Raw genomic sequence first — 25,995 nt, 5'->3', positions numbered from 1 at the left:
TAATGATTGTGCCATTGGGCTACAATGGCACAATCATTAGAATGGTGCTCTTCTTTCTGCCGATAAGGAAGAGCTATACATACACTCCACCATCTTAGTGATCTTGAGTAAATGTTGTTTACATAGGCACGTGTCTTTTTGTTTCCTACTGTTTTTGGTTCATATGCAACTCTCAAGAAGTTTTTCCTAGTAGTATTGGCCTTGACGTGAATCTTTTATAGCCGTCAATTTCAATCTGAAATCAGTATATGACTATTAATGAGAAAATTGCCTTAGACCGAATTTTCGATATTCATCGCACAATAATCAAATATTTTCAAAATATTTTTTTTTTGTTTATATGCGCTTACAAATGTTATATCATATTATATACGTATGTATTTATTATAACTTATATCACTTGTAGTGCAAAGGTATATAAAGTTTGTGCGGATGTACGCAACACCCAGAAGTAATTGAGATGTACGTGCCTTTTTTTACATCGAGCTAAGCTTGTCTGTCCCTCTGTCTTAGACTTTTGTGTTCAACCCACAGTCTGTAATTTTTGAGATATCCTGATGAAAATTAGTGAACTAAAGTGTTTCGACTTAGGAAGTAATGCTATGGAAAATAGTTTGAATCGGACGACTTTTTTGACCGCTTACCACCTTAATTTGAAAAGTCGATGTGGATGATTGCAGGCTGACGTAGAGTATTTCATGGTGGATTGTGCCGCTACTTTAGTGTTTCACTTGTTTGAAGTATGAAACGTTTCCCACATAATCGAAAGTGACAACGTTTACGCCGGTGTTTTAGTTGATCCGAAATAATATGTCTAGCGGGCCTTGTGTGAATACTTCTAATGGGCAATAACCCACAATTTCTTTTCTATTGTGAGCGGATCATGCGTCTTTTCTAATAAACTTTTATCTGCCCTTCGCATTCGTATGTCAATATACGGAGTTTTATGACAATATTCGCCAAGTCGTAAGTATTTATAAATATTGTAAGCTATACAAAGATGTCAACAGTCTTACCAGTTACTATTAATCGATCGAAATATTGTTCTTAGTAAATTTTTAATTCTTTCTAGGAAATTTTTGAAGCGTATAAAAGGCCGCAAAAGATGCTTTTTTATGTATTATGGAACTTTGGAAGACAGACGGTATCCTTTGTTTCACTATAACATTAAGCGGTACATATTAAGCTTCAGGCCTACATCTACTATAGATTGCAAAAGGTGGTTTTTATCTGTAGCAGCTATAGTTTGTGGATAGTAGTGGGTCATGCATATTATGTCCCAACACAGTATTTCACTTCTCGCCACCATAGGTATTTTAACGAAAGGCTATATATCGCTAGAAAACAAAGCGAACTGAAAATTTTGTCTCGATGAAGACCAGCAAATAGATGTGGGATCAAAGTCTAGGATTCAAAACTAAAATTAAGCACTACACTAGCAACCAAAACTGCCAGCTTTTCTTTTTTTCAAGTTAGTGTTTCGTCCAGACGCTCTAATAAAAGATATTTCAAGTCCCTTTCACTTTAAGATTTGAATTTTTCACAATTTCTGATGTCGTGAATACGTCTACAGATCAATGCTAAGTGATTTGGCATTAAACTCTCAAGCCTTCTGAAAGCACACGGAAGAACGTATATCAAAAGATACTAAGATGCTCTACCACTACTTTCTTCGACTTGTCCTTGTACTATGAGCCGTAGAAAATGATAGTTTTGGCTCCGTCACATTTATTTGACTTTAATATATTTTGAACAAACGAAATGATAAAGTTAGTATGCCGTCCGATAAGAAGTCTAAGCGGGATGTCACCATGAGATTAAGTTTGACATGAGGGTGTTTTCTAATGCTTATGTTTGTCGCAAGCACATATATAAATGTATGTAAGTATGTAAGTATGTGTGACCGTAAAGAGGTATACGCTGGACTTTATAATTTTGTCGTTAAGCGCCTGTGAGACGGCGCTTCAATCTAGACAATTGCTTTAATCGAAAGTACAAATACTACTAGCAACTAGGGAAAGTTGTGTCGCATAATTATCTTTGATTATTTTTTATTTTTTTTTATTTTTATTTTTTATAAGACGCATTTATCAAACATTTTATAATAAAAAAAAAAAATGCTTTCCCTTTGCCTCTCTCCAGAGACAATGTGGAAGGGTTTCTTTTTTTTTTTTTTTTGATAAAGAGAAATAATATAAATCAACCTACATTGGAGTTATATATATCTCTATATATATGTAAATTAAAACTCCATAGTAAAATCCATGTAAAGTTTATTTTAAGTTTGAGCATAGCTGGTCACGGTCGGGTTTGTAATCAACCAGTGAAGTCGGTGGTTAAACTACATTTATTATACATTTCTTTAGACTCGCACAAAGAATCGAGATAGAGCATCAGCAATATGGATATTCGTGAATAACTTAAAATTTAGTCATATCCCTTAATCTGTCCATCCGGCCGCCTGTTGCTGGCGCTATAAAGTTTACGAAAAGCAAAACGTAAAAGCTGAAACTTGTTAAGACAACAGAGATGCCAACGGTCACAATCGGTTACGACCTGTATAACGAAAAAGTTACATAAAAGTTGAATAATTGCAAGCTATAGCAGAGATCGATGCTCCTGCTCCTGTTTTTACGAATTTATTACACGGTTGGGTGCGGATCGGAATATTTTTCTTTGGAATTTTTTTGCACGCAAATTCCAAGATATCGATGTAGACGATTTGTGGTTCCAACAAGACATTGCCGTATATCATGCAAACACACACAGAAACAATTCAGTTATTATATTAACTATATTTAGTCATACTTAGGTAGCATCTAAGTGTTGAGGAATTTGTGAAAATTTCATAGATTTTCAGATCCGGAAAACTGTCACAATGCCATCAACTAAAGCAGTGTAAAATTGATTCATATGAATAACCGCAGAAAAGAAACCCCGTCTTTTGCTAATAGTGAGAATTCAATTTACTTACGCATACATTATTTGCATATTTCCGTTGTAACCCTTAAAAGTAATGAATTTCTGATAATCTGATAAGAAATGGTTTACGGCAAATGGTGGATAAAATAGTTGTGTATGTTCCTATGACGACGCAAATGTTGCTAAACAAAAGAATGAAACTAAAAGGGATCCATTGAAAGTCCTATCCAGTAGTTACGAGCTTGCAAACGCAAATGTATATAGAACGGAATGATGAAGTGAAGTGAAAGTAGCGAAGCGTAATCAAAAAATTAAAAAATCGAAAATGTAATTACTTTAGTATGTTTATTAAAATGATATTTTCGCTCTCTCTATATATATATATATATACAATATAGTGAATTTAATCATTTCTCGTTGTGATTGCGTGCTAAATTATTAAAACTATTATACGTATTGAGTGAGTGCACTTTGCCGGAAAACTCTTCGATTCGTAAGTGTTTTTTTTTTTTTTGTATTTTATTATTGTTTCGGTGATTTTTTGTCAAAGTTCAATGTTTTTTTTTTTTCGCTTTTCATATCACATGAAAATAATTTATATTTAAGAGTAATATAACAAAAATTGAAGCGATTAACCCTCGATAAAATATGTTTTGTTTAACAACAAAAATTAACAACAAATTCAAAATCAGTCTGTTTTATTTCTCTCTCTCTCTCTCTCTCTCTCTCTCTCTCTCTCCCCCTCCCTCCCTTGCTTTCTTTCTTTTTATTCCCTCTCTCTTTCTCTCTCTCTCTCTCTCTCTCTCTCTCTCTTTCTAGCTTTCTTTTTTTTTGCCATCGTCTTATTTATTTACATTTTGTTGTCTATGAAATTCTCATCACAATCTTGGCATGTCCTTGGCGGCATTGCTGTGATTATTTCGTTGCGAGTTACAGGCCCTCAATGCACTGGTATAGCTAAGCGATGTGATAAGGTCTTTGTTGCTTTGCGTCGTTTCTTTTGTAGAAAAGTTTTCACCGATTCCAGCGGCAATTGAAAGTGATAGTAGGCGCAATAAGGCAAAGGATCCCAATAGGCGAATAAAGCTTCGCGTTTATCTAAGGCAGTTGTAGCGCTTGAATTCTCCAGCGATGACCAACTAAGTGCGGCTAAGTTTGAGCCGTTAGTATTAGCGGTTGAATCGTCCGTTTTTGTTGCAGGCGGTACTAAACTTAATGATCGCATCGGTACGCATTTCATTGTGCGGCATAAAGTTTGAGCATGTGAACGATTATAGCATATGTACGGTAGAGATACACCCAATCGGACACCTAAGGGTAAAAATTCCCCGGTACTTTGACACTTTACTAAACGAAAACTAATATGACAATTTATGCTACGTTGAAATCTAATTTTGGCAAAGAATACTCTAAGCCAATGCTCAATTAGGGCAGCGTCAGCGGCAGTGGTCGGAGAATTCGCTACGACTGGTACTAGATTTCTTGTTTCGTGATCTACACGACAACTAACATTAGCCACTACTTGAGTATTCTTTACCGTAGTGCAGGTCACATAATGTTCACCAGGTATATCGCGCACCACCAGCCATTGTTGTCGTTCACTTATTTCATGGCCGAATTTCAAGTCGCGTCGTTGTCTCGGTAAAATGTACTTGAAACGTTCTAAAATGCCTTGCATGCCTACGGCGACCATTATGTTGCGGAATTGTTGAACAAAACCCCCTTCATACAATTCCCATAGTTCAGCCAATGAAGAGATGCTCATATATGGAGGCAAATTAATTTTCTGGCTAGCGCAACGTTGATAGAATTGCAAGCAATCGTCCAATATTAGTGTTTCTTGTACGCCCGTCATAAAAGTCGCACAGCCCAAAACTTCTAAATGAGGTTTCGCTACGGAATCATAATACGCAGGATTTGTAGCACATACCGGTACATAAACGGAAGGTTTCTCTTTTCGTACAATATGACATAGCGCTGCAATGTAATTATCTATATTGTGAGGAGCAGGTCGTGGCACTACATAGAATTTATCTACGGCTGTTGAAAAACGAGCTAAGCCAAATAATCCGTCAAACTCGAAAACGATAACACGAGCACCGGCCGAGTAAAAGTTACGGGCCAAATGTAAAGTTTGTATCGTGCTGCCGCAACTTATGAGGACAGTACGCTTAGGTCCGTTATGTTGGGTTCCCAAACCATTTACATTTGTAGAAGTTTCATTAACAAGCAACCATTTAAATAATCCTATGGGTATACGAATAAGTTTCCAAAAGATCCATAGTATGGCCGATAACCAAAAGCTAGGAGCAGCTATAGACAAAGGCACATATAATATGAAACGCAGCATAAGCAATACAATATTCGCTAACAGATTCGGCCAAAACATCACCATATTTCCCACACGTTTCTTTATAGGCTGAGCAGATGGCTTTAGTAATTCCGTGTTAATGCCAGTATTTACTCGACTTATCGTTGGGCTGGTCACTTCATCAGAGGATTCCTCTTGACTCGGATCTTCGGGAATTAAATCTAAGGAACTAATCCGCCGAAATTTGGAACGTGCGTAACGCAATTGTCGCGCGTAATCCTGTTTCGTTTGAAAATCTTGTAACATTTTCGTTTTCGTTTTTAATCGAAAATTTCGCGATTCGATTGCAATTGTTTTGGCGAAATTTTATAGCAAAAATCACCGATTAACTAAACGTGTAACGTTCAAGTGTTAAACTTTTAAGGCTTGAACACTTCTTTAATGCACAATAATAAGTACGATTGCGAGATTTCGAATAAAACGACATAGTCGTATCGGCAACGAAGGCGATTTTCTACTGATTAACGTTCGGTTTGTCGGTGAAACTACAACAATAATGCTAGCGGGCACTGTGTGCAGGCGTACGTGAGTTATTGTAAGATTATCGCTACTAAAGAAGCGTATTTGTGTCTGAGCGTATTTGTGATTGTGTGTGCAAATTAGCTTTTGATTCTTATTTTGTTGTTTGAATTAATCTTGACTGGCCTATGACATTAGCGTACTTTGAACCGTTTTTCCATGTTTTGCTTCTTTAAACACAAATTTTATTTAAAATCAATTTTACATAAATTGTAAATTTTTTTATCTTTTTCAATAATTGCTTAACGGTTTTTTTCTTTTTTTTTCTTATCTTTTCTTTTCTTTTCTTCACTTTTCTTCACTTTTCGTTTCTTGTCTTTCCTTTCCTTTCCTTTCCTTTCCTTTTCTCTTTTCTTCTCTTACTCTCTCTTCTTTTATTTTCTTTTCTCTCTCTTCTTTTCTTTCCTTTTTTTCCTCTTCTTTTCTTTTCTTTTTCTCTCTTCTTTTCTTTTTCTCTCTTCTTTTCTTTTCTTTTTTCCTCTTCTTTTCTTTTCTTTTTCTCTCTTCTCTTCTTTTCTTTTCTTTTTTCTCTTTTTTTTCTTTTCTTTTCTTTTCTTTTCTTTTCTTTTCTTTTCTTTTCTTTTCTTTTCTTTTCCTTCCTTTCCTTTTCTCTTCTCTTCTCTTCTCTACTCTTCCCTTCCCTTCCCTTCTCTTCTCTTCTCTTCTCTTCTCTTCGCTTCGTTTCTTTTCCTTCCTTTCCTTTTCACTTCTCTGCTCTTCTCTTCCCCTCTCTTCTTTTATTTTCTTTTCTTTTTTTTTCTTTTCTTTTCTTTTCTTTTCCTTTCCTTTCTTTTCTTTCCTTCTCTTCTCTTCTATTTTCTTTCACTTCTCTTTTCTTTCTCTTCCTTTCTCTTCTTTTCTTTTCTTTTCCTTTCTTTTCTTCTATTTTCTTTTCTCTTTTCTTCTCTTCTCTTACCCTCTCTTCTTTTCTTTCCTTTCTTCTCTTCCCTTTTCTTTTTGTTTCTTTTCCTTCCTTTCCTTTCTTTCCCTTTTGTTTTTTTCTTTTCAACGTTATTATTGATAGGCGTTCACTAACCGGCTTTGCCTTCACAGTGACGTACCATATTTCATAATTCATAATTGTATAGATTCTCTCCTCGCTGTGAAAATAGTTATTTATATCATAAAAGAACTATATTGGTTGCGTCTATGCAAGATTAACTGAGACTGAGACAGAGAGACGGACAGACAAGTGTAACAGCAGACAGGATAATGTTTGATTCAGAATCATTTTGGAAATTTTCTGTCTGTCCCTCTAACCATGTAAAAACGTGTTCAAGCAATTTTGCAGATATGGTGATCAAATTTGGCGCACTGACTGACAACTGCTTAAGGTGCTGCCGTTTTAAGAAAGTGATCGCGTTTCCTAACCTCAATTAGGCTAATTGAACGGAAGGACAAAGATCACTTTGAAGGCCGTTAATTGAGCATACACATATCCTACTCCCCCCTTTTCACTTTCCCTATTTATAATCCTTAGTGGCTAATCGTTGGGAAAAAACAGTGCCGTCAGTTCAAAGGGGACTCATTTTTATCATCGAATATCATTTAAACGAAAACATTGAAAAGATTCGCAGAATTGCACCTCATATGTAAGATTTTTTATCTTGAACAATATACTGCGCTATTGGCGTCGACCAGCATTTCGATCGATATTGCTATTATCGATCTCGATCGGCATTTGACGATTGCAAATTTTTATCTGATTAACATATTATGGCTATAAGTATAGAATCAATGTCTTGTAGATATTATTATTATTATTTTTTTGTTTTACTTTTAAAAACTTGGTTGTTCAAAGGTGTGCAAGCAAGGAAAAGACTTCAACGCATTATAAGTTTGTCTCTGAAACAGTGATATTTTATTGTGCCACAGGTTCTTCTTTTCAATGCACTTTGAATTACAAGATTACGTCTAGACTTTCGCTGATTATAATAACATTTTTTTAAAATGGATTCCTTTTAAAATGGTAGCAACTTAAAAGCGTATGATATGTTAAGTTCATTATATGCACTAGTCATTCAAAAAAAAAAAAAAAAATAATAATAATAATAACAATTAAAATTCTGCAATCAATTTCATTACACGTTTTAATTGGTATTTGGAATGAAATTGAAAATTTTTGATACGCTTTGTTCACTTAAGGTTGGCTTAAGTTTGAACGATTAAAGATTTGCATTAGAGTGCTTATAATTCGCTTTCTATTTGATCAAGAATTTTTATGAAATTTTTGTTAAAGTCAGCAATTTTTGGTTAGCGCTTAGCTACAATGTAAATAACAATCAGGTGGGCACATAGGTGAGCTTTTAATTCCGAAACAAATATTGATTAAGATTGAAATTTTGAATACGGTTTCGTTCAGATAATGAATTTTTTTTTTTTGTTTTAAAGTAAATTCCATAAAAATTAATTGTTTTCCGTTGAAAAGAATAAATAAAAAAAAAAAATTTTATAAACACATCTTGAGTGAAAGTATGAGGACGTTTCAAAATTATTCTATTCGAAGCAATGTATGAAATTATAGCGAGTGCATATTAAGCGGTATGTAATTATTTATCAACTTTGTGGAGAACAGTTAACAAAGTTTGATTTTGCTCTCTTTAAAGTAATCCCCCTTTGGTAGATCTAGCACAACTTATGGTCGCGCTTTTTCCAATCCTCAAAGAGCTTCTAATATCTAACGCTTTTTGATGCAACCTTCAGCTCTTCCAGTGATGCGGTGTTTATTTCTTTAAAACACTCCCCTTTTCCGTGGATTTTGGCAGGTATGGGAACGGGAAAAAGTCGCAGGGAATCAAGTCCGCTGAAGCTGGTGCAATATCCACGAGTGGTTATTCCACAATTGCGAGCATTTTTTCTTATCGCTTCAGGTGAACGGCACTGAACTTTAGTGTAGTATTCCTTCTTGGCCGCACGAGCTTTTAGCAGGATCTCCCGATCCATCACGTCATTGCAATCGAAGAAACCCGAACGTGAGTAAAATCTTTACAATCAATCGAGCTTGGCGTGCTTTTTTCGGTCTTGGCTCTTCTGGTCGCTTCCATTAAGATGATTGGACTTTAGTTTCGACATCCTAACCATATACTCATGTTTCGTCGTTTTGATCGTCATTAACATTATTCAACAGTTTCTGAGCGATGTTTCACGCAGAAAACATCCTAAAAAATTACGTGACTTGAGCTAACTGATATGCTAACATCCTCAGCAACTCCTCTATAATGGCGATTCAACGATTCGTCATATCAATTTTTTTCACTGCTTCATCGTTTTCATCGGTTGTTGCAGTGCAAGAGCGTCCAAAGCGGTCATCGTCATTACGGATTTCCCGGCATTCTGTGTAGAGCTTGTACTACTTATAAAATTTTTTTTTTTTGCTCAAAGTACGCTCTCATTCAATTTTCAATTTCACACAAAATTTAATACAGATTCTTTGATCTATTTTTTCAATAGCAAAAATACACCAAGTAGACCGAAACACGTCTAATCTTTATATTGGTCATAAACAAACTAAAAATTCAAAATGGCTGATAATGTCAACAAATGTTGGGCGACGCGTGTACCAACATAACCAAAAGAAAAAGAAATCCAAAAATCGAACGTACATGGCCCATGAAATCGCCCGGAAAGTCACCTTCTTTTTGAGCGCACATCGTACTGAGGCATGGAATAATGGTTTGATTTCGATGACTAGCTAAGATATATTCGCATATTTCGGTGCGATGATGTGAAATGGTACAGAAAAATTAGAATATTACGTTCCAGAATAACTTTTGAAAACGGTTTGAAACTGTGCTAAATCACTTACTTAAAATGGGCGGTGTAGGCAAACTAGAAAATCAGCATTTGGAAGGCGTTATAGTATTTTCTATGGAAGTGCTTTTTAAAGGATTATGTTACTACAAACAGCACAATTTTTTTTTTTCTAAATTTATATAAAAAACATTTGGCTTTGGCTGCAAAAAAAAAGCAAGCAAGCAAGATAACATTCCGCTGTGAGTAAATCTTTCCTACCCCCATCATCTTTATCGTAAATAGGTTAAAAAAAGATTAGAAAGATTCGATTTTTTCTCGTTTCTACTGGATATTGGCAGAAATTTTTATCGTATGTCTATGATAGTTGATGATTAGTGAGTAAAAAGCTCAGAGATCAGAGGCTTTCTCTGCTGATCTTGTGTCCTTTGATCTAATTAGTCCGTTGTTAAGGCCCGCATACCTTGTTTTGCAAATTTGACGATGATATGTCCATTACGAGCTATGCGGAACTTCTGGGATCTTTTATGTAGAAACTTGTGAAAAGTTGTTTCGAAAAGGTGAATCAAGACATTTTTGAAGGCCTTTTTTGAAGTCTGTTTTTTTTTTTATACCGTTAAGAAAGTTAAGTAAAGAGCGAAACCAACTTAATCACGTCGTTAAGATGTGCAACGACGAGATCGGGTTCAATCCTTAATGCGGTGGATCACACTATAATTGCGACGTATGTATGTAAATTTACCTTCCACTTTGTCTGCCTGAATGGCCGAATAGCCAAAGAATCTTCACTGATAGCAATGGTCGTAGACTCAAAACTTAAATACGGTAGGATTTTCAATAAAACCGATAGCGTTACAAGCTGGTGCTTGTAGAATTTATTTCTCGGCTAAATTAATAATAATAATGTTAACAATAATAATAATAATAATAGTCTTCTATTATGCAAACAATTTATAAATAAAATTTGTTTGCCAAATCTAGGAACATTATATGATATATATATATATATATATTACAATAATATATTATATATTTTATTATAATTTCTTGCCACTAAAAGTTTTTAAAAACGTGCTTTTGGCATATTTCTGATCCTTTTAAGATAATCTAACATATTTTGATGAAATATCTTTAAAAAATGAGTGGGAAAATTTCAGTCATTTTAGAGCAAATCAATAATGCACAAAATATTTGCATCCAGTGGGTTGATATATACATTTATCTTTGATAGATGGGATCGTAGATCATATCGATCTATTTTTCCGATTGTCTCCTATAAGGAGAGTGATTCTGTTAACTGAAATGGTATTTAAGGTATTTAAAAGTTGGCTTTGCCCGTTTATAAAGCGTAAGATGCAGTTGAAGCACTTTAAGCCGTCAATACTATAGTTTACTATACTACTAACGGATGGTCAATATACATACAAGTGTAAGCCAAATATGTTAAAAAATTTTAGAAATAAAAAACAATATTTTATTTTTAGTTTTATTTACGAGAGATGAAAAACAACGAAGACGAAGAAAATATGATTACGCGAAATAAAAATGCAATAATTATTATTTTATTAAATATTTATATTGTTTATACATGCTCTTATACAAACAATTAATATAGGGTGATTAAACAAAGAGAATTTTCTCCTCTTTTTTTTTCTCTTTATAAAACCATCTACGTTTTTCTCCGCATTTCCTACAAAGTTCAAATTTATGTTTAGCATCGTTTAGGAAATCATGAAAAAAAATTCATAGTTGTACAGCATATAGAATATATTGCCTGTCAAATGCAAGTGCTTGTAAGTTTGAAAAATCCAACCGAATCAAAAATGTTAACTTAGTTCTGAAAATATTATATAATAGGTATGCGAACTAGCGTGCAGATGAACCATCACATTGCAGTTGTCATCAATGTAGAACGCTATAGAGAGATAAATACAGACAGATTTTTGTGTGAAATAATAATTAGATGACTTTAACTTGGACGATACGATACAACTTGCAATACCTCGTGTAACACAATCACTTTATTGAACAAAAAGGAAGTCAGTGACCGAGTAATCTCCAGAAATGCCAATGTGCACTGGTCACCAAGATTATGCCAGATAATATCCTTGGAATTTTTCTGTGGTTTATTCGAATAAATCATAGACATTCAGTGACCTTTAAAAGCAACATTTTTTTGTGTTATTGCTGAAATGAGAGCAGATATGTGTGTAAATGTAACTAAAACCCGCTGCTCCAGAATTGAATTTTGAGGGAGAATTAAGGTGAAATCATTACATTATTTTTAAAGAAAAATCCCATAAAACAATAGCTAATACAACAACGTCAGAGTGGCCGAGTGAGCAAAGGATCTGGACTAAGAACTCTATGGGTGTGGGTTCAAGTCTCAAGTGCAGTAGAGTTTTCAATTAAGCTGGTGGTTCTAAATGCGTGTGCTTTAAGACTTTAATCTTAAAATTTATTTCTCTCTCTCTATCTCTCTCCCTCTCTATTAATAACAATAATCATAAAAAGAAAACAATGATGTTACTCTCCTTTAACATTAGACTTACAGCGGTGTATCGAAGAAGTCGCTATCTTTAGGTGTTATATATTCGTTTTTAACGATGTAATGCAACAAACATATATACGTTTCTATTTTTTTTTCTTCTGGGACAAGCGTACATTTGCTATTCTGATTCACATTCTAATTTTTGTGAATCGTCATAAACGCAAAAATAAAGATAGAAAGCTGAAATTTGGCAAAAATATTCCTTGATCGCTTAAACTTGTGGAGTTGGAAAATGGGAGTGACTTGTTTTACAGATGCGCCCACAATGCGTGGGAAACTAGGACAACTTTGAACAAATTTTTTTTTTTATTTCATATTCTCTTCTATAATTTTCGATCTTCGACTGAATCGAACAAAGAATATCGAATTTACGAGTTCCGCTAGCCTCAGTTCAATCTTAATTGCATTTGCAAAAAAAAAGAGCAAAAATTTCCTACTTTATCACCCTATATATAAAGAACACACATTGCTTGTGTGATGCCGTGAAGGTTAGACATATATTTAATAACGAAATACCTTTGCGATAAGAAAGCATTGCGGTATTCAATATATAGAATCAATTAAAACCGATTTTAATCGCATTCAAGTAGCTAAGGGAATAATTTACATTACCTTTACTTATACCTATAATATGTTACATATATAATGTAATGTTTACATATTTAGGAAGATTGGTAGATAATCTTTAGTAGAGAACTCAGTTGAAAAAATTGTATAAGAAATTTTAAAGAAAAGCACCAAACTAAAATAGGAAATGAAAAAAAAAGACCTGAGCAAATAATGAGCCATAGTATGGATGATTTGTGTTAGCCATTTGCCTAAAGTAACATAAACAAATTGTCTAATGGGTATTATTATTCCCGATTAAAATATTCTTTTACCATTTTTACGACTACGAAAACGTACGTAAGAAACATAAGCTTAGCGAAAGTATGCCTTCGCCTTAGTAAACATACACTCGACATATATGGTGCACTTACAAAACCGATCCAAGTACATGTGTGTTTATGTTGAGTTCAATTTTTATTAAATTCTAAAAATTACATTACTAACTTTTTCTCTAATGCAAACACAAACACAAAAACAATCAGTAGTTTCTTTTTCTTTTGCTTATGTTGTTTTTCTTTCTTTTTTTTCTTTCTTTTTTTTTTTCTCCATTTTGATTTGTGTAAACAATAATTGTGTGCAACTATTTCCGTTTATGTAAATCGCATTGTTTTTGTATTTGTTACACGTTCTGTGTAAACTGAAATTTTTACAACACGAAAACTTTTCATTTACCACAAATCACACTACTACTACTGTGTCGTCCGTGGAAACCAGAAATTTGTTAATTCAATTCGTTCGTATTATTTCCCAAACCAAATTAAGGCAGCGTTCGTTCATTTATGTCGCAAACCCAACCAGGAAATCCGTTTAACAGTAAGTAATCTTTCGAATACGAAGTACTCGTGTCCTACACTCACCGACATATTAATAGAGAAAGCAAACAAAAAAAAAAAAAAAAATAAAAAAAACAAAAAAAATAAAAAAAAAAAAAAATTTTTTTTTTTTTTTCTATGCCAACAACAACATAACTAGGACTTTAAAAAAAACAAGGCATTAAATTTATAATAAAATCAAACACTGCATCGGCAGACTCGTCAATTTCAACTCAGTCAACCAACAATGGTTTTGGTTAAAGCAGTTACGCTAACAGTTTTTTTAATATAAAATGAAGTTTTTCAAATAACAAAAAATTTCGAAATTAATTAAAATTTTCTATATTATATAAAAGTTTAAAAGTCTTTAATATATATTTAGGATATCCAAAAAAAACACCTTGCTAATCGCTTAAGGTTTGTATATAGAAACGATTGCTTTAGTAGAAATATTGTGGCGAAAATATGCGGAAATTCAGCAGTGGCGTTATTGTTGTAGTTTCTATACAGAAATTTCTTAGGAGCTGTTTAACATTACAACTTTGTGAATTAGATTTAATTTGACCGTTTTTTTAAAATCTCTAATGAAAAAGGATAACGAGATAAAATTAAGATTAAGAAGAGTGGAATTTTTTATTATCATTTTTGCCGGCTACATGGTATGTGGTGTCGTCATGCCGACACCGGACATGTCGGAGACAATTGCATTGCTTTTTTCCAAAAAAAGGCCAGGAAGTGGAGCCAGCTAAAGGTTTGATAGTTACCATGATTTAACCTCGTTTATTGGGAAAACCCATAAACTCTTAGGGAGTTAGGGAGTCATATTTAGCTAAACACCAACCAAGAGGAAGCTTCGTTTTACTAGCCGAATAAACTATCTGGGCTAAAATAACCTCACCTCCGGCAATGTTGTAGGTATAGCCGATTTTAGAAGTAGAGCTGATATACATATAAATATATATATACGAAGAAGTCCCTGTCGGTTTTTTAATAGAAGGTAACTTTTATTTTTTGCCCTACACCATTAATGGTATAGCGTATATTTAGTTAGTGCGGACGTATGTAACACGCAGAAGGGCTTAAGATATTATACTGAACGATTCAGAATCATAATCTGAATTGTTCTAAGCCTGTCTGTCCGCGTGATGTCTGTCCATGTAAATATGTGTTCAAGGTAAAGGTCGCAAATTTTAAATTTGAACCATTTCAGCCAATTTTTCGTATCACACCCTAACAAGGATTTCCGCGAAAATTGATCTCCTTTTCGAGCAGAATTGTCCAAGTTTTATTATGTGATTTCTTGCAAAAATGAATTCTATAAAATTTGGAGCATCTACGCTTATTTTTGGATCCCGCCCTATGCAAGGATTAAACCTAATGTACCACAATTGGTTTTAGCTTCGCTTCCCCATAAATGTGCACATGAAAAATATATTTTTATATAAAAACAACATATAATTTCTTTGTTCTATAATAAAAATAAGAATTGTGTTAGACAATGTGGTATAGGGTATTTAATTTGTCGGTCTTGCCCGACTGTTCTTACTTATTTAATCAAAGTTTGGTCTATTGTTGGTAACTACTTCACTTTATTTTTTTATTTATTATTCTTAAGACAACAAAATATGAATTCCGTGAGAGAAGGTCGACGTTTTTTTAAATAAGTGGTTATAAGGAGCTGGGCGTAAAAATAGGCGAATATGGTCCGATTTGAATCATTTTTAATTGGAAAGGGGTTCGAGCCAAAACACGCCAGTTTACGAAATTTCCTCTGAAACGGGTCTTTTTTTTAAGCCCTTCTGGGCGTAAGCTGCATAACCACAAACTTAATATACCGGTGAGCGGTATAAAAATTTGCATTTTTCAACTCATCTTGACGAAAATCGTAAAAATAATAAGATCCTTGACAAGAAAATTAATTTTAATGAATTCGAACAACGTATGTTCATAGTTTGGGACTCCGCCCAGGAAAATCATAAAAAACAGAGCATAATTGTTGGTACCTTATCACCAAAGTAAATGGAGACTTGTATTACGCAACGTTGTGTAACGTGCAATATATCCGAGAAGTCCTGCGTGTATAGAGTTTTACATGGAATATGTTATGTAAAACCTTTGCTGGCATAAAATCACTTAATGATTTAATTTTAATCGGTATACGTGGCTGGCATTATGTTGAAGGACGTACGGAATGGCTGGTTAAGTTCATTAGCTGGATCAGTTTACGCCAAATTTTTTAATTAATCTTTTCACAGTTCACAGAAATAAAGTCACTATTTCGCTTAAATTTTGTATGAAAAATTCAAATTTTGGCTTATGTGTTTTTAGCTTACGTACATAGGTAAAGTAACAATTAGGTGTGAACTCTCTATTCATTATAGTCAAAAAGTTAAAAATAATTAAATTTTAGGAAAAAATGTAAAGGAAGAGTCTAAACTTTAACAGGGCCGAATGCAGGGCCAATTAATAGTTCTGCGAAAAAATTATCTCGAATGATCAACTGACACGTCTACAATTAAGCAAAATGTTTTTACGATTTCCATAAACTACGTTAAGGTGGTAGATACTCAAATTTTGCCACAAGATATACCTCTGTTACTCTTTAGTGCATTTTCATCACCATCAACGAAGGATGGCTGGGTGTTTAAGGGTGTAGTAAGTTTGTCTCTCTGTGTGTAAAAACTGTAAATAGGTATAAGGGACGCATCATAAGCGAAGGTTTTGAGAGGATTTAACAATGTCCATCCGTCCATCCACCAATCTTCCCGCTGTCTATGTGCTGTCTGTTCGTCGGCTACACATACCTGCGTCTGGAACACTCGTGTTCAATATCAAATCTTGAAAAAGAAAGCTGGAATTTGGCATCGGTACACTCTCAAGATGGACCGAGATGGTTCAAATTTGGTGCAGAAATTTTTTTTATCTTAAATTACTATTATGGATTGATTTTCATCATGAAGCATTGAAAATTAAATCATTTCATCATATGAACTTCATTTCAACTTTCGTTATATGAGAGAGGAATCAAGAAATTGCCCCAACTGGGCCAGGGATTACATACCAATTTAGAATGTTGAAACGCTGTTAGTAAGTCATTTTTATCGAGAAGTGTTGAAAATTGTAATTTTTCCAATATGACAGTTTTTCAAAGTAGGGCATTATTGGTCGAGGGAATGGTCGAGGAGTAGACCATTTCCAATAATATTCGCCTTTGGGTCTTAACGCGGGAGTATACCGAATTTCATGAAAATATCTTAAAAATTGCATCCTCTAACTTTAAAACAAACTTCACAGGAATAGACGTCAGACGTGCAGACAGGCTTAGATTCAGATCAATATAATAAAAGATGGATCTATCTTAAGGGCATCTTCGTGTTACATATGTTCGCAATAAATTTAGTACACTCTGCACTACAACTGGTGTAGAGCATAAGCAGGGATCTATTGAGAAGATCTACGCAAAATTCGTTCACCGATAGCGGTCGACACGCCTAAATTTAATAAAATATTTTGCAATTACAATAAATTGATTTGAATACAAATTTTTTTTTTTTTGCACTTTTCTTTTATAAATTGACTTTTAATTTAAAAACTAACGAGAAGGGAGATCGCAAATTCAATAATATCTCCCCATTCATAAATAATTTTTTCTTATTTAAATTATGATTTAGTTTTCTATGCCCCATTGATGATACGTGAAATACCTACCTGTAGGAAATAAATCATATTCGTGTTTGATTTTATGCAAATTATTTGCATTATGTTGTATGCTTATACGAAACATTCGTCGACACACACACACACACACACTTAAATCAATTCGTTATGCTATTAGAAGTCGATGTGAATGATTGTAAAACAATATAATAAAAAAGAAAAACAATCTCAATGGATTATTTGTACGTAATAATTCTAGAGAGGGAAACCTACATTTACAGATAGGCGTCTGGGTGCCCTCTTCAACTAAGCTTATATAAGAAACGATTTAATATAGAATAGTCACATTAAAATAGAACAATTGAATCGCTCTCGCTTTTATAAAGAGTTTGTAGTAATGTGCTTAGCGGTAACAGACAGTATAATGCGTGTTTGATAAACATAAACAAATTCATATTCATATTTTATATCAACAGCATAAATTTTATTTAGAAATCATATTCGATATAAATAACTAGAAAATATTGTTGGCTATAAGCTTTATAAGCCCCTTCTACTCTTCGTCTTTTTTCCCTATATTTTATGCACAATATACACATATCGAATATTTCATAGTTTAAGCCTTCCGTGCTGATAAAAATCTATGACTACGAGAAATAAAATGCTAAAGTAAAAGGTGTGTTTGTGTGTGTGTAGGTAGGTAGGTAGGCAGGTAGATATGGGCTAAAATGCTATACACCGTTAGCATAAATAATCCAATTTTATATTGAAAAGTCATAAAAGTCGTTAGATTGGCTGCAAAGTTTCTTCGATTTTAGATTTCTGTAGTGAAGCTTTCTACACAAAAAAAAAAAGAAGAAAAACCAAACAAAAAAGTTTTAATTGCTGTTGAAAAAGTGTTAACAGCAACGAATTAAATTAAAATTGATTTTGATGTTTTAATTTTCTATGGTTTTTAATTGTTTTTGCATTTTCATTCTTTGTACTTTTTTTATTTACTTTGTTCATCAGATGCAAGCATATCGAGACAATTTCAAGCAGACGCCTTGCCCGACTAATTTGGATCAAACAGCTGTTTCTACCTCTGCCCGTTTACCGTTTTCGAAGGGGCAACATAATCGAACGGTTAGCGATCATCATCTGCCCGCAAATGCAACTGTGAACCTAACCACGCCCAGAATGTTAAGTCCTACAGTCTCGCATGAAGGCGGCACAACGACATCAGCTTTGTTGCGGCAAAACCAAGAGCTACGACAACGTTTAGCTGATGAAGCTAATAATTATCGAAGACGTTTGGATACGTATAAGCAGGCCCAACAAAACCAAGCTACTCTCGTTAGCCGTTTGCAATCGAAAATTCAACAATATCGGCAACGATGCAGCGATTTAGAAGAACGCATGCAAGAGACCATAAAGCCATCAACGACTTGTCATATGCCTAAATTAACGACAGGTCCTACTTCTAGTCAAGTCGTGGTGGGTAACAGGGAAAATTTTCCAATTACTTAATTAATTTCTATTAAGATGTTTGTAATGATTTCAGTGCGCAACTTCTTTGACTTTAGGCCATTCGAGTCAACCGTGTTCCTCTTCTTTAGAAACAACACCGCTTTCTCCGCCCACATGTGGTGGTGGTCGAGAGTGCGTCGTCCACGAAGATAGCAGTGAATTGTGTCGGAAATTAGATGAAGAGCATAAAAAATGTGAACAATTGATGGCTCAAAATAATGCGTTGCGACAACAGTTAGAAGAATCTAATCACACCAATGAAGCTTTAACTAATGACTTGCAAAAGTTAACAAATGATTGGTCCAATATGCGAGATGAATTAATGGCTAAAGAGGATGAATTTAAAGAAGAAGAACAGGTAACTATTAGTGAGATTGATATTTGATTTACAGGAACGGGTTGCAGTGATTTTAATGCATTTGTAGGCTTTTAAGGATTATTGCAATAGCGAACATAATCGTCTATTGAAAATGTGGCGAGAGGTGGTAGCTGTAAAACGGGCCTTTAGGGATATAGAAACCGCTATGAAAAACGAAGTGTCCAAAATGGGTTTAGAAATAAATAGCACAACTAAGGAGTTATTGGCTTCATGTGGCGGTGTAGCTTTCAATGTACAACAAGCTAAACGAGTAGTCGATGAACAATTATTAGAAGCTAAACGTGAGAGCGATGGTTTGCAAGGCCAACTGGCCACGTTGAAGGTGCAACATGAAAGTGCTCGTCATGAGATCTTGGAACGTGATCAACGTTTGCTGGAATTAATGAATCAACTTAAGAAACTCGAAGATCGTTGTGGTCAAGCCGAATCTCAGGCCATGCTAGCAAATCGTTATAATGACGAAATCGAACGTCTTAATAATTCAATACGTGAAATAGCCCAAGCTGTCGTTTTAGATGCTGAGATCGCCGATCGTGAGACAACAGATCAAGGGGTAGCTGCACGAGAGAGCAGCGAACCGTCCGCGCATATGCACACAGCTCGTGATTCGTCATCGGCCGTTCCAACATCGGCAAAATCTGGTCGCCGCTCTTCTTCGCGTACCTCGCACGCGTTTGCCGAAAGTACTATATCCGCAGTTCAGGCTGCTTTGCATAAATATCAGTTAGCTCTGCATGATATGCAAGTGAAATTTCAAAATACTGATGAAAATTTACGATCTACGAGAACACAGTTGGACACAAGCGAAGGCACGAAAGCCCTTTTAACTACAAAAATACAACAACTCACTGAAAAATTAGATGTGAGCAATTCTAAACTTTCGGAATTGTTGAAGGAACGTGACAGTTTGCAGAAGACGCTGGATGAAATTCGCCAACAGAAGCAACAATCCGAACTGGGAAAAGCTGAACTTAATAATGCGGTATATATATAAGGTAGTAAAGTTTAATAAACACTATCTTTAATCAACGTCTTTTCCTTTCACTCGTGTTTTCAGTTTGAAAACTTGAGTACAGACTATGAGAAACTTCAGTTTAATTATGGTAAACTGCAAAAGAAAATCGATTCATTGGAAGAGGATAAAAAGGCAGTCGAATTGGAAATCCAACGAATACTTAAGGATAAGAATATTACTGAGATGAATTTAAGGTTTGTCAAGTGCTACAATATAAGTGTAAGAGAATGTTCCGAAAATTAAATCGTTTTTTTACTATTACTTTACAGAGCTGAAGAAGATCGCGGCAGTCGTTTACGTGAGGAGACTATATCTTTGCGTGAAGAATTAAATCGCGTAAGCTTAAGTCGAGATTTGCTTGATCAACAACGCATCGAATCGGATAATTTGATTAGTTTATTAGAAAAGCAAAAAAATGACTTAGAATACGATGTGGATAAGTTATTGGTGGATAAATGCGATTTACAAGAGCGTCTAGAGAAAGTGTTTAGTAATAATTCAAATACCTCTGACGAACTAAAAGCTATGCAAAATAATTTATGTGAAGCCCAAGAAGAGTGTAAAAAACTTGCGCAACAATTGAAAGAGCAGAACAACGAAATAGCTGATCTTAAAAAAGAGCATGCTCAGGTAGAAAAACTACGTCTAGAATTGGAAACTGACAACCTTTCGTTTAGCGAAAAGTTGAAATGCTTGCAAATTGAAAAAGAAAAAATTCTACAAGATTTGGCTTGTATAACGCGTGACCGTGGCGATATACACAATCAACTTACGGCTATGTGTCGCAGAAAGGAAACGCTTAACGAAGACCTTATGCGTTGCCGGCAACGCCTAGAGCAGACTACAGAAACGAACAACCGTTTGAATAGAAATCTTGAGGAAATGATTAAGGATGTGGAAGAAAAACAAGTGGTTATTGATTTACATGAGAAAGAAACACATCGTCTGCAGGTATGTTATTTGATTTTAAAAACTGCGTCTACTTATGTGCTTCGGTTCTCTTAAATATGTCAGGAATTATTGGCATCACTACGATCGGAGAAAGAGTCGCTTGACGCGGTACTCTTCGATACCAACACTTCATTAGAGGCAACCGAAGAGAAACGCGCTCAATTGGAGAAAGAACTGCAAGAAGCTTTAGTGCGAGAAGAGTCCTTCAAGAATAATGTGGTTCGTTTGCAAAAAGAATTAGAGCAGAGTCAAAGACGGGCCCAGGAGACAAAGACCCAACTAACGAATGCCGCTCGTGCGGCAGAGAATGAATTCAATCAAACAATCTCTAATTTAAAGGCATCAGCAGAAGAAACGGCAAAAAAGAATAGTGATGAAATGCAACAATTACGCTCCGCTTTAGAGAAACGTATGCAACAAGCTCTACAAGCTCTGCAAACAGCTAAAGACGAGGATATTGAAAAACAAGAAGAACGCTTGGAAGCTTTGCAAACACATTTGGAAAATCTAGTACAACAGCATGAAGAAGCTCTGATTAGAGCTGAAAATGAAAAACAACAGGCTTTACTAATGGGTACATACATCATTTTACTTTCCTCTTTTCTAGTTCCTTTTAAAGTTCTTTAGTCTTTTTACTGGTATAACTGTAGCTCATCGCGATAAACAAGCGATCGCGGAAAAATTAGATGCTGTCAAACGGGAATTAAAATCCGAACAGGAAGCTTTAGAAAGATCTAAGAGAGAACATAACGCACGAGACGAGAAGCAACGTAATGCAATCGCGCAACTTAAGGACGAAATGGTTATCATGCGAACCAAAGAGGAAGAACAAAAGTTAGTTAAAAATAAACGTAGCTATCCATAGCTCTCAGTGTTATCTAAACTGACTTCATTTCAGGGTTAAACTGGAAGAGTCCATACGAAAGCAAGAGATTCAAGCAAATGCTCTTAAAGAAGAACAAGACAATCTTTTACGTCTTAACGATGAGCTAAAAATGGATATTAGATTGAAAGAAGACAAGCTGGAGTCCTTGAACAATGAATTACAAGATACTTTGCGTAAAATTAAAGAAAGTAAGAGAAAAAATTTATTAGAAAATTGCAATAAATTATCAAATAATTATTTCAAGGTGAAGGCTACACTGAAGGTCTTCGCAAAGAATTAACTGATGCACGACGTCAATTGGCCGATAGCAATGTTGAACGCGATAAGTATGCCAACAGCAATAAAGAACTAAGGGATCACGTTAAAAGGGCTGAAAGTGCTAAGCGTGAACAAACTAGGGCAGTAGAGGAAGCTTTGCAAAAGATTAACAATTTAGAAGAAAACAAAAACACATTGGAAAACGAACGGACCCGTTTAACAACTATACTTAAAGAAACGGAAAATAATTTGACTAAAGCAACACAAGAGTTAAATACAACGAAGAGTTCTTTGCAAAAGACGCAAAAGGAGTTCGCTCAGAAAGACGAAGGTGGAAAAGAATTGCAAAATAAATTAATTGCCGAAACCGAGTTAAAAGAGCGAGCTCAACAAGAATTAAATCAGATTAAGAAACAGGTGCATTATTTATTATTAATCTATAAATTTAGTGAATCGTCATTTGTTCCATTTTAGTTGGCCGACTTAGAATCGAATCTTTGTGCAACAAGGCAAGAACTGGGACGAGCACGTTGTCATGCCAACCAAGAAGAGCATCGTTTTCACAATCGCGAACAGGAATTAGTGGCCCGTATTGAAGAAGCGCGAAGTCGTGAGAAACGTCTTGAAGATCAGAAGCATAATTTAGAAGTGTGCCTGGCCGACGCCACGCAGCAAATTCAAGAACTAAAAGCCCGCTTGGGCGGTGCGGAAGGACGCATAAGAGCGTTGGACGAGCAGCTAGCTTGCGCAGAGTTACATAAACGTGATGCGGAGCATAAGCTGCACTCAGTAATTCATACATTACGGCGTATTGCAGGAATACAAATGGACGGCAGCGTTAATTTATCGCATCGACTTGTAAGTCCCTCAAGACGTTATAGCCCGATACGTAGCGTAGCCGGAGCTGTAGCATCCAGTTGCCATGACTACGACGCTAGAAGCACTTCTAACTGTCCCGAAGGTCCAACTTTAGAAATAGATCCGGACCTTATACGTAAGGGTGTGCGTTGCCTAATGCATCAAGTAGCACAAATTGAACGAGAGAAAGACGACTTAAAAATGCAACTGTCTTCGGCGAGAAAGCAATTACAAGATGCGGCTGATCAGCAGCTAAAGTGTGAAACGAAAGTATCTAAACTTCAACAAATGATCCGACATCTGCAACAGGAGAAGGGCGATTTAGATACTGAACGCAGCATAAAAGTATCAGCTTTAAATGCTTTGGAGGAGAAGTTTAAACAAAAAACTAACGAATGCCAACAATTACATGAGAAGTTGAATCAAATCGAAATGCAATTGGCTTCGTGTAACGAAGAAAACTCTCAAAATGAAGATCGTTTGGAGAAATGTCGTCAACACGGAGCAAAGTTAGAAAATGATAAGAGACACCTTCAGGAAGAACTGGTTAAAACTGAAAGCAGAGCCACGAAATTAGACCTTCAACGTGTGGCCTTGGAAGGTGACATTACACGATTGCAAATGGCGCTACAAGAAAAAGAAAACAGCATACGACAGGCTCAAGAACGTTTAGATAATCAAAACAAAACGATGACCCAATTAGAAGATCGATGTTCTTCCTTGAAAGCATCCTTAGATCAAATGAAAGAACGTCTGCAAAAAGCGGCTGTTATTGAAACAGAGCTAAGAGGGGAATTGAAAACGGCCCATAAAGAATTGTCGGAACAAGGTCATTCATCGCAAACGAATGAAGACAAATTAAAACTTTTGCAAAAATCATTGCAAGCCGGAGAAAATGAGAAGCGCATTTTAAGTGAACGATTAGAAAAAGCCCAACAAAATTTAAATGAATTGAGGCGGGGTCAACAGGCTCAGCTGGATAGCGTTCAACGTTTACAAGATCAAATTAATGATCTTGAAGTGCAAAAATCAACCTTAGAATCTCAATTGCGTATTGCAAAATGGAGCCAAGAGACCGGTGCTAAAAACAATGGAAACGCCGTGAATGGTGACGAAGAAGAACTTGCAAAGCAATTAAAAACTTCGCAAAGAGAAAAATCCGAGCTAAGAAATACGCTTCAGGCATTACAAAATAAAGTGCGCCGCTTGGAAAATGAAAGAAAGAGCAAATTTTCCGGTAATAATTCTTATGATCGGTCCGAGAAGGAGGCCGGTGCAATCAGCTACGAAGGAGGAATTTATGATTCGAATCGTTTAACAAGTTCCAATGATAATTATCGCGCAATCGGCGATTCAGGTGCCGGCGACGGTGCTACCAACAACGGCTTATTCAGTTGCGGTCTTGATCATGCGGTTATTGAGCAAGAAAATCGAGACCTCAGACTAAAAGTCCGACGTTTGGAGACTTTATTAGCTGAAAAGGAATCTGAGTTAGCTCGTTGTAAGGCTCGCATACATGATAGCGCTAAATGTTTGGATACCGATAGATACCGTAATGCTCAAATGCACGCGGAAAAATTACTGGACGCGCGTGAACAATCTCATAGACAACAAGTCTTGAGATTGGAAAATCAGGTAGGCGGCTACATATTTACGAATCTAAGCAAAAGAAAAAGAAGTTAATAAACCATTTATCTACAATTATTTTATTAGATATCCATATTACGTGAACAATTAGCTCAAGAAGCTAAGCGCCGTCAACAGTATATATTGCGTAGTTCAAAAGCTAATAGAGAAATGCAACATTTACGTAATACCTTAGGCGATTCTTTGCGGCATGTATCCCAGCACCCATTGGATCCCAATCTCTTAGAAAGTGAAACAAGACGGTAAGTATTGAGAGTTTGTCGATAATGTTTTTTTATAAATTAAAATTTACGTTCGGAATTTTGTTTTTCAGATTAGATAATGTTGTATCAATGAGTCTGCCACCTTCTACTTGTCGAGACTACGAAAGAGATTGAAATTGCAAAATGAAAACGACTGCCTCTTAAACAAAATCCTATGCATTTATTTTAGAAATACTTGTCGTAAGCTCATTACTTGGACTAGGCAAATACACAGTACGCGTACATATACATATCTATATATACATATTGTGCCACAAAGGTCATGTCTTTATCTATCATGATTTGAAGTGAAAAATTTGGGAAAAACGGATATATCAATTTTACATATATTTTATGCCATACAATCAGTTTCTAAAAATTTGATTCGCTAGTGAATACCTTTTCTCAATAATAAAGAACGCTAGTCCAGCGTACTATTAACAAGTAGTTTGCCTTCATTCACCCGCCGATGGTTAGTTTGCAAATTTAGAATCGTTAAACTTTCCAAAATTTTGAATTTTAATTTTCCATGAGGGAGGAAATGTTTTATAATACTTGTCAGATCGTAGCCTGCGAGCAAATTCATTAAAAAAAAAAGGTATTGTTGGGTAGAACAATATTAAAAGACACTTATGACCGTTGCATTTCGTTGTATTCTTTCTTTTTTTAATGAGGCCGCACTAGAGTCTCAAATTTGGATGTTCTCCCACATCAATTTTTCGCTAATACACCAAATTTCAAAGAATTGTTAAAAATAGTTCCCATAAGCAGAATTTGAATTTGTTTAGTTTGTTTGAAAGGTATTTTCATACAGATGGTATTTTCATGAGATGTCCACAGAAATATTTTACATTGCTTAATATGGATGGAGTAGGTTTTTAAATCCAACTATATCTTAATTTTAAACATTTAACAAAGCTCTGTTAAAGCGTTTAAGGAGTTTTGTTAACAGAAATGGTAGGTGTCTTTGCTAGTTAAACGCGAATTTATCTTCACACGCTTCATTTTTTCTGACATTACATAAATATTGCATAGACAGACGGACATGTTTGAGTCAAT

The 25,995-nt window shown here is 35.1% G+C and overlaps 2 protein-coding genes and 1 long non-coding RNA gene across 3 annotated transcripts; 2 read left to right on the top strand and 1 right to left on the bottom strand.

Moving 5' to 3' along the window:
- Positions 1-3,710: 3,710 nt before the first annotated feature.
- Positions 3,711-5,679, bottom strand: LOC119642007. The gene has a single exon (XM_038040957.1). It carries the CDS (start codon positions 5,537-5,539, stop codon positions 3,863-3,865), a length of 1,677 nt encoding a protein of 558 aa, XP_037896885.1. The 5' UTR covers positions 5,540-5,679; the 3' UTR covers positions 3,711-3,862.
- A 2,555-nt stretch (positions 5,680-8,234) lies between these two features.
- Positions 8,235-10,359, top strand: LOC119642017. The gene is made up of 3 exons (XR_005247921.1): positions 8,235-8,353; positions 8,419-9,192; positions 9,263-10,359. It is a non-coding gene; the product is annotated as an uncharacterized LOC119642017 (long non-coding RNA).
- Positions 10,360-18,202: 7,843 nt separating this feature from the next.
- On the top strand, positions 18,203-25,092 carry LOC119642011 (rootletin). Its single transcript, XM_038040966.1, has 12 exons — positions 18,203-18,667; positions 18,735-19,058; positions 19,126-20,061; positions 20,137-20,288; positions 20,364-21,045; positions 21,109-21,619; positions 21,696-21,879; positions 21,944-22,119; positions 22,176-22,606; positions 22,664-24,682; positions 24,761-24,936; positions 25,008-25,092. Exons 1-12 carry the CDS (start codon positions 18,203-18,205, stop codon positions 25,069-25,071), a joined length of 6,120 nt encoding a protein of 2,039 aa, XP_037896894.1. The 3' UTR covers positions 25,072-25,092.
- Positions 25,093-25,995: the final 903 nt, after the last annotated feature.

Source organism: Glossina fuscipes, unplaced genomic scaffold (genome assembly GCF_014805625.2).
Source record: "Glossina fuscipes isolate IAEA_lab_2018 unplaced genomic scaffold, Yale_Gfus_2 204, whole genome shotgun sequence".
NCBI classification, from domain to species: domain Eukaryota; kingdom Metazoa; phylum Arthropoda; class Insecta; order Diptera; family Glossinidae; genus Glossina; species Glossina fuscipes.
This window is presented reverse-complemented; position numbering and strand designations above follow the sequence as displayed.

Excerpts from the sequence above, each read along its gene's own strand:
- LOC119642007 (XM_038040957.1), bottom strand. The coding sequence starts at position 5,539 with ATGTTACAAGATTTTCAAACGAAACAGGATTACGCGCGACAATTGCGT.
- LOC119642011 (XM_038040966.1), top strand. The coding sequence starts at position 18,203 with ATGCAAGCATATCGAGACAATTTCAAGCAGACGCCTTGCCCGACTAAT. Across the intron at positions 18,668-18,734 it reads CTACTTCTAGTCAAGTCGTG|TGCGCAACTTCTTTGACTTT; the intron begins GTGGGTAACAGG and ends TAATGATTTCAG. Across the intron at positions 19,059-19,125 it reads AATTTAAAGAAGAAGAACAG|GCTTTTAAGGATTATTGCAA; the intron begins GTAACTATTAGT and ends ATGCATTTGTAG.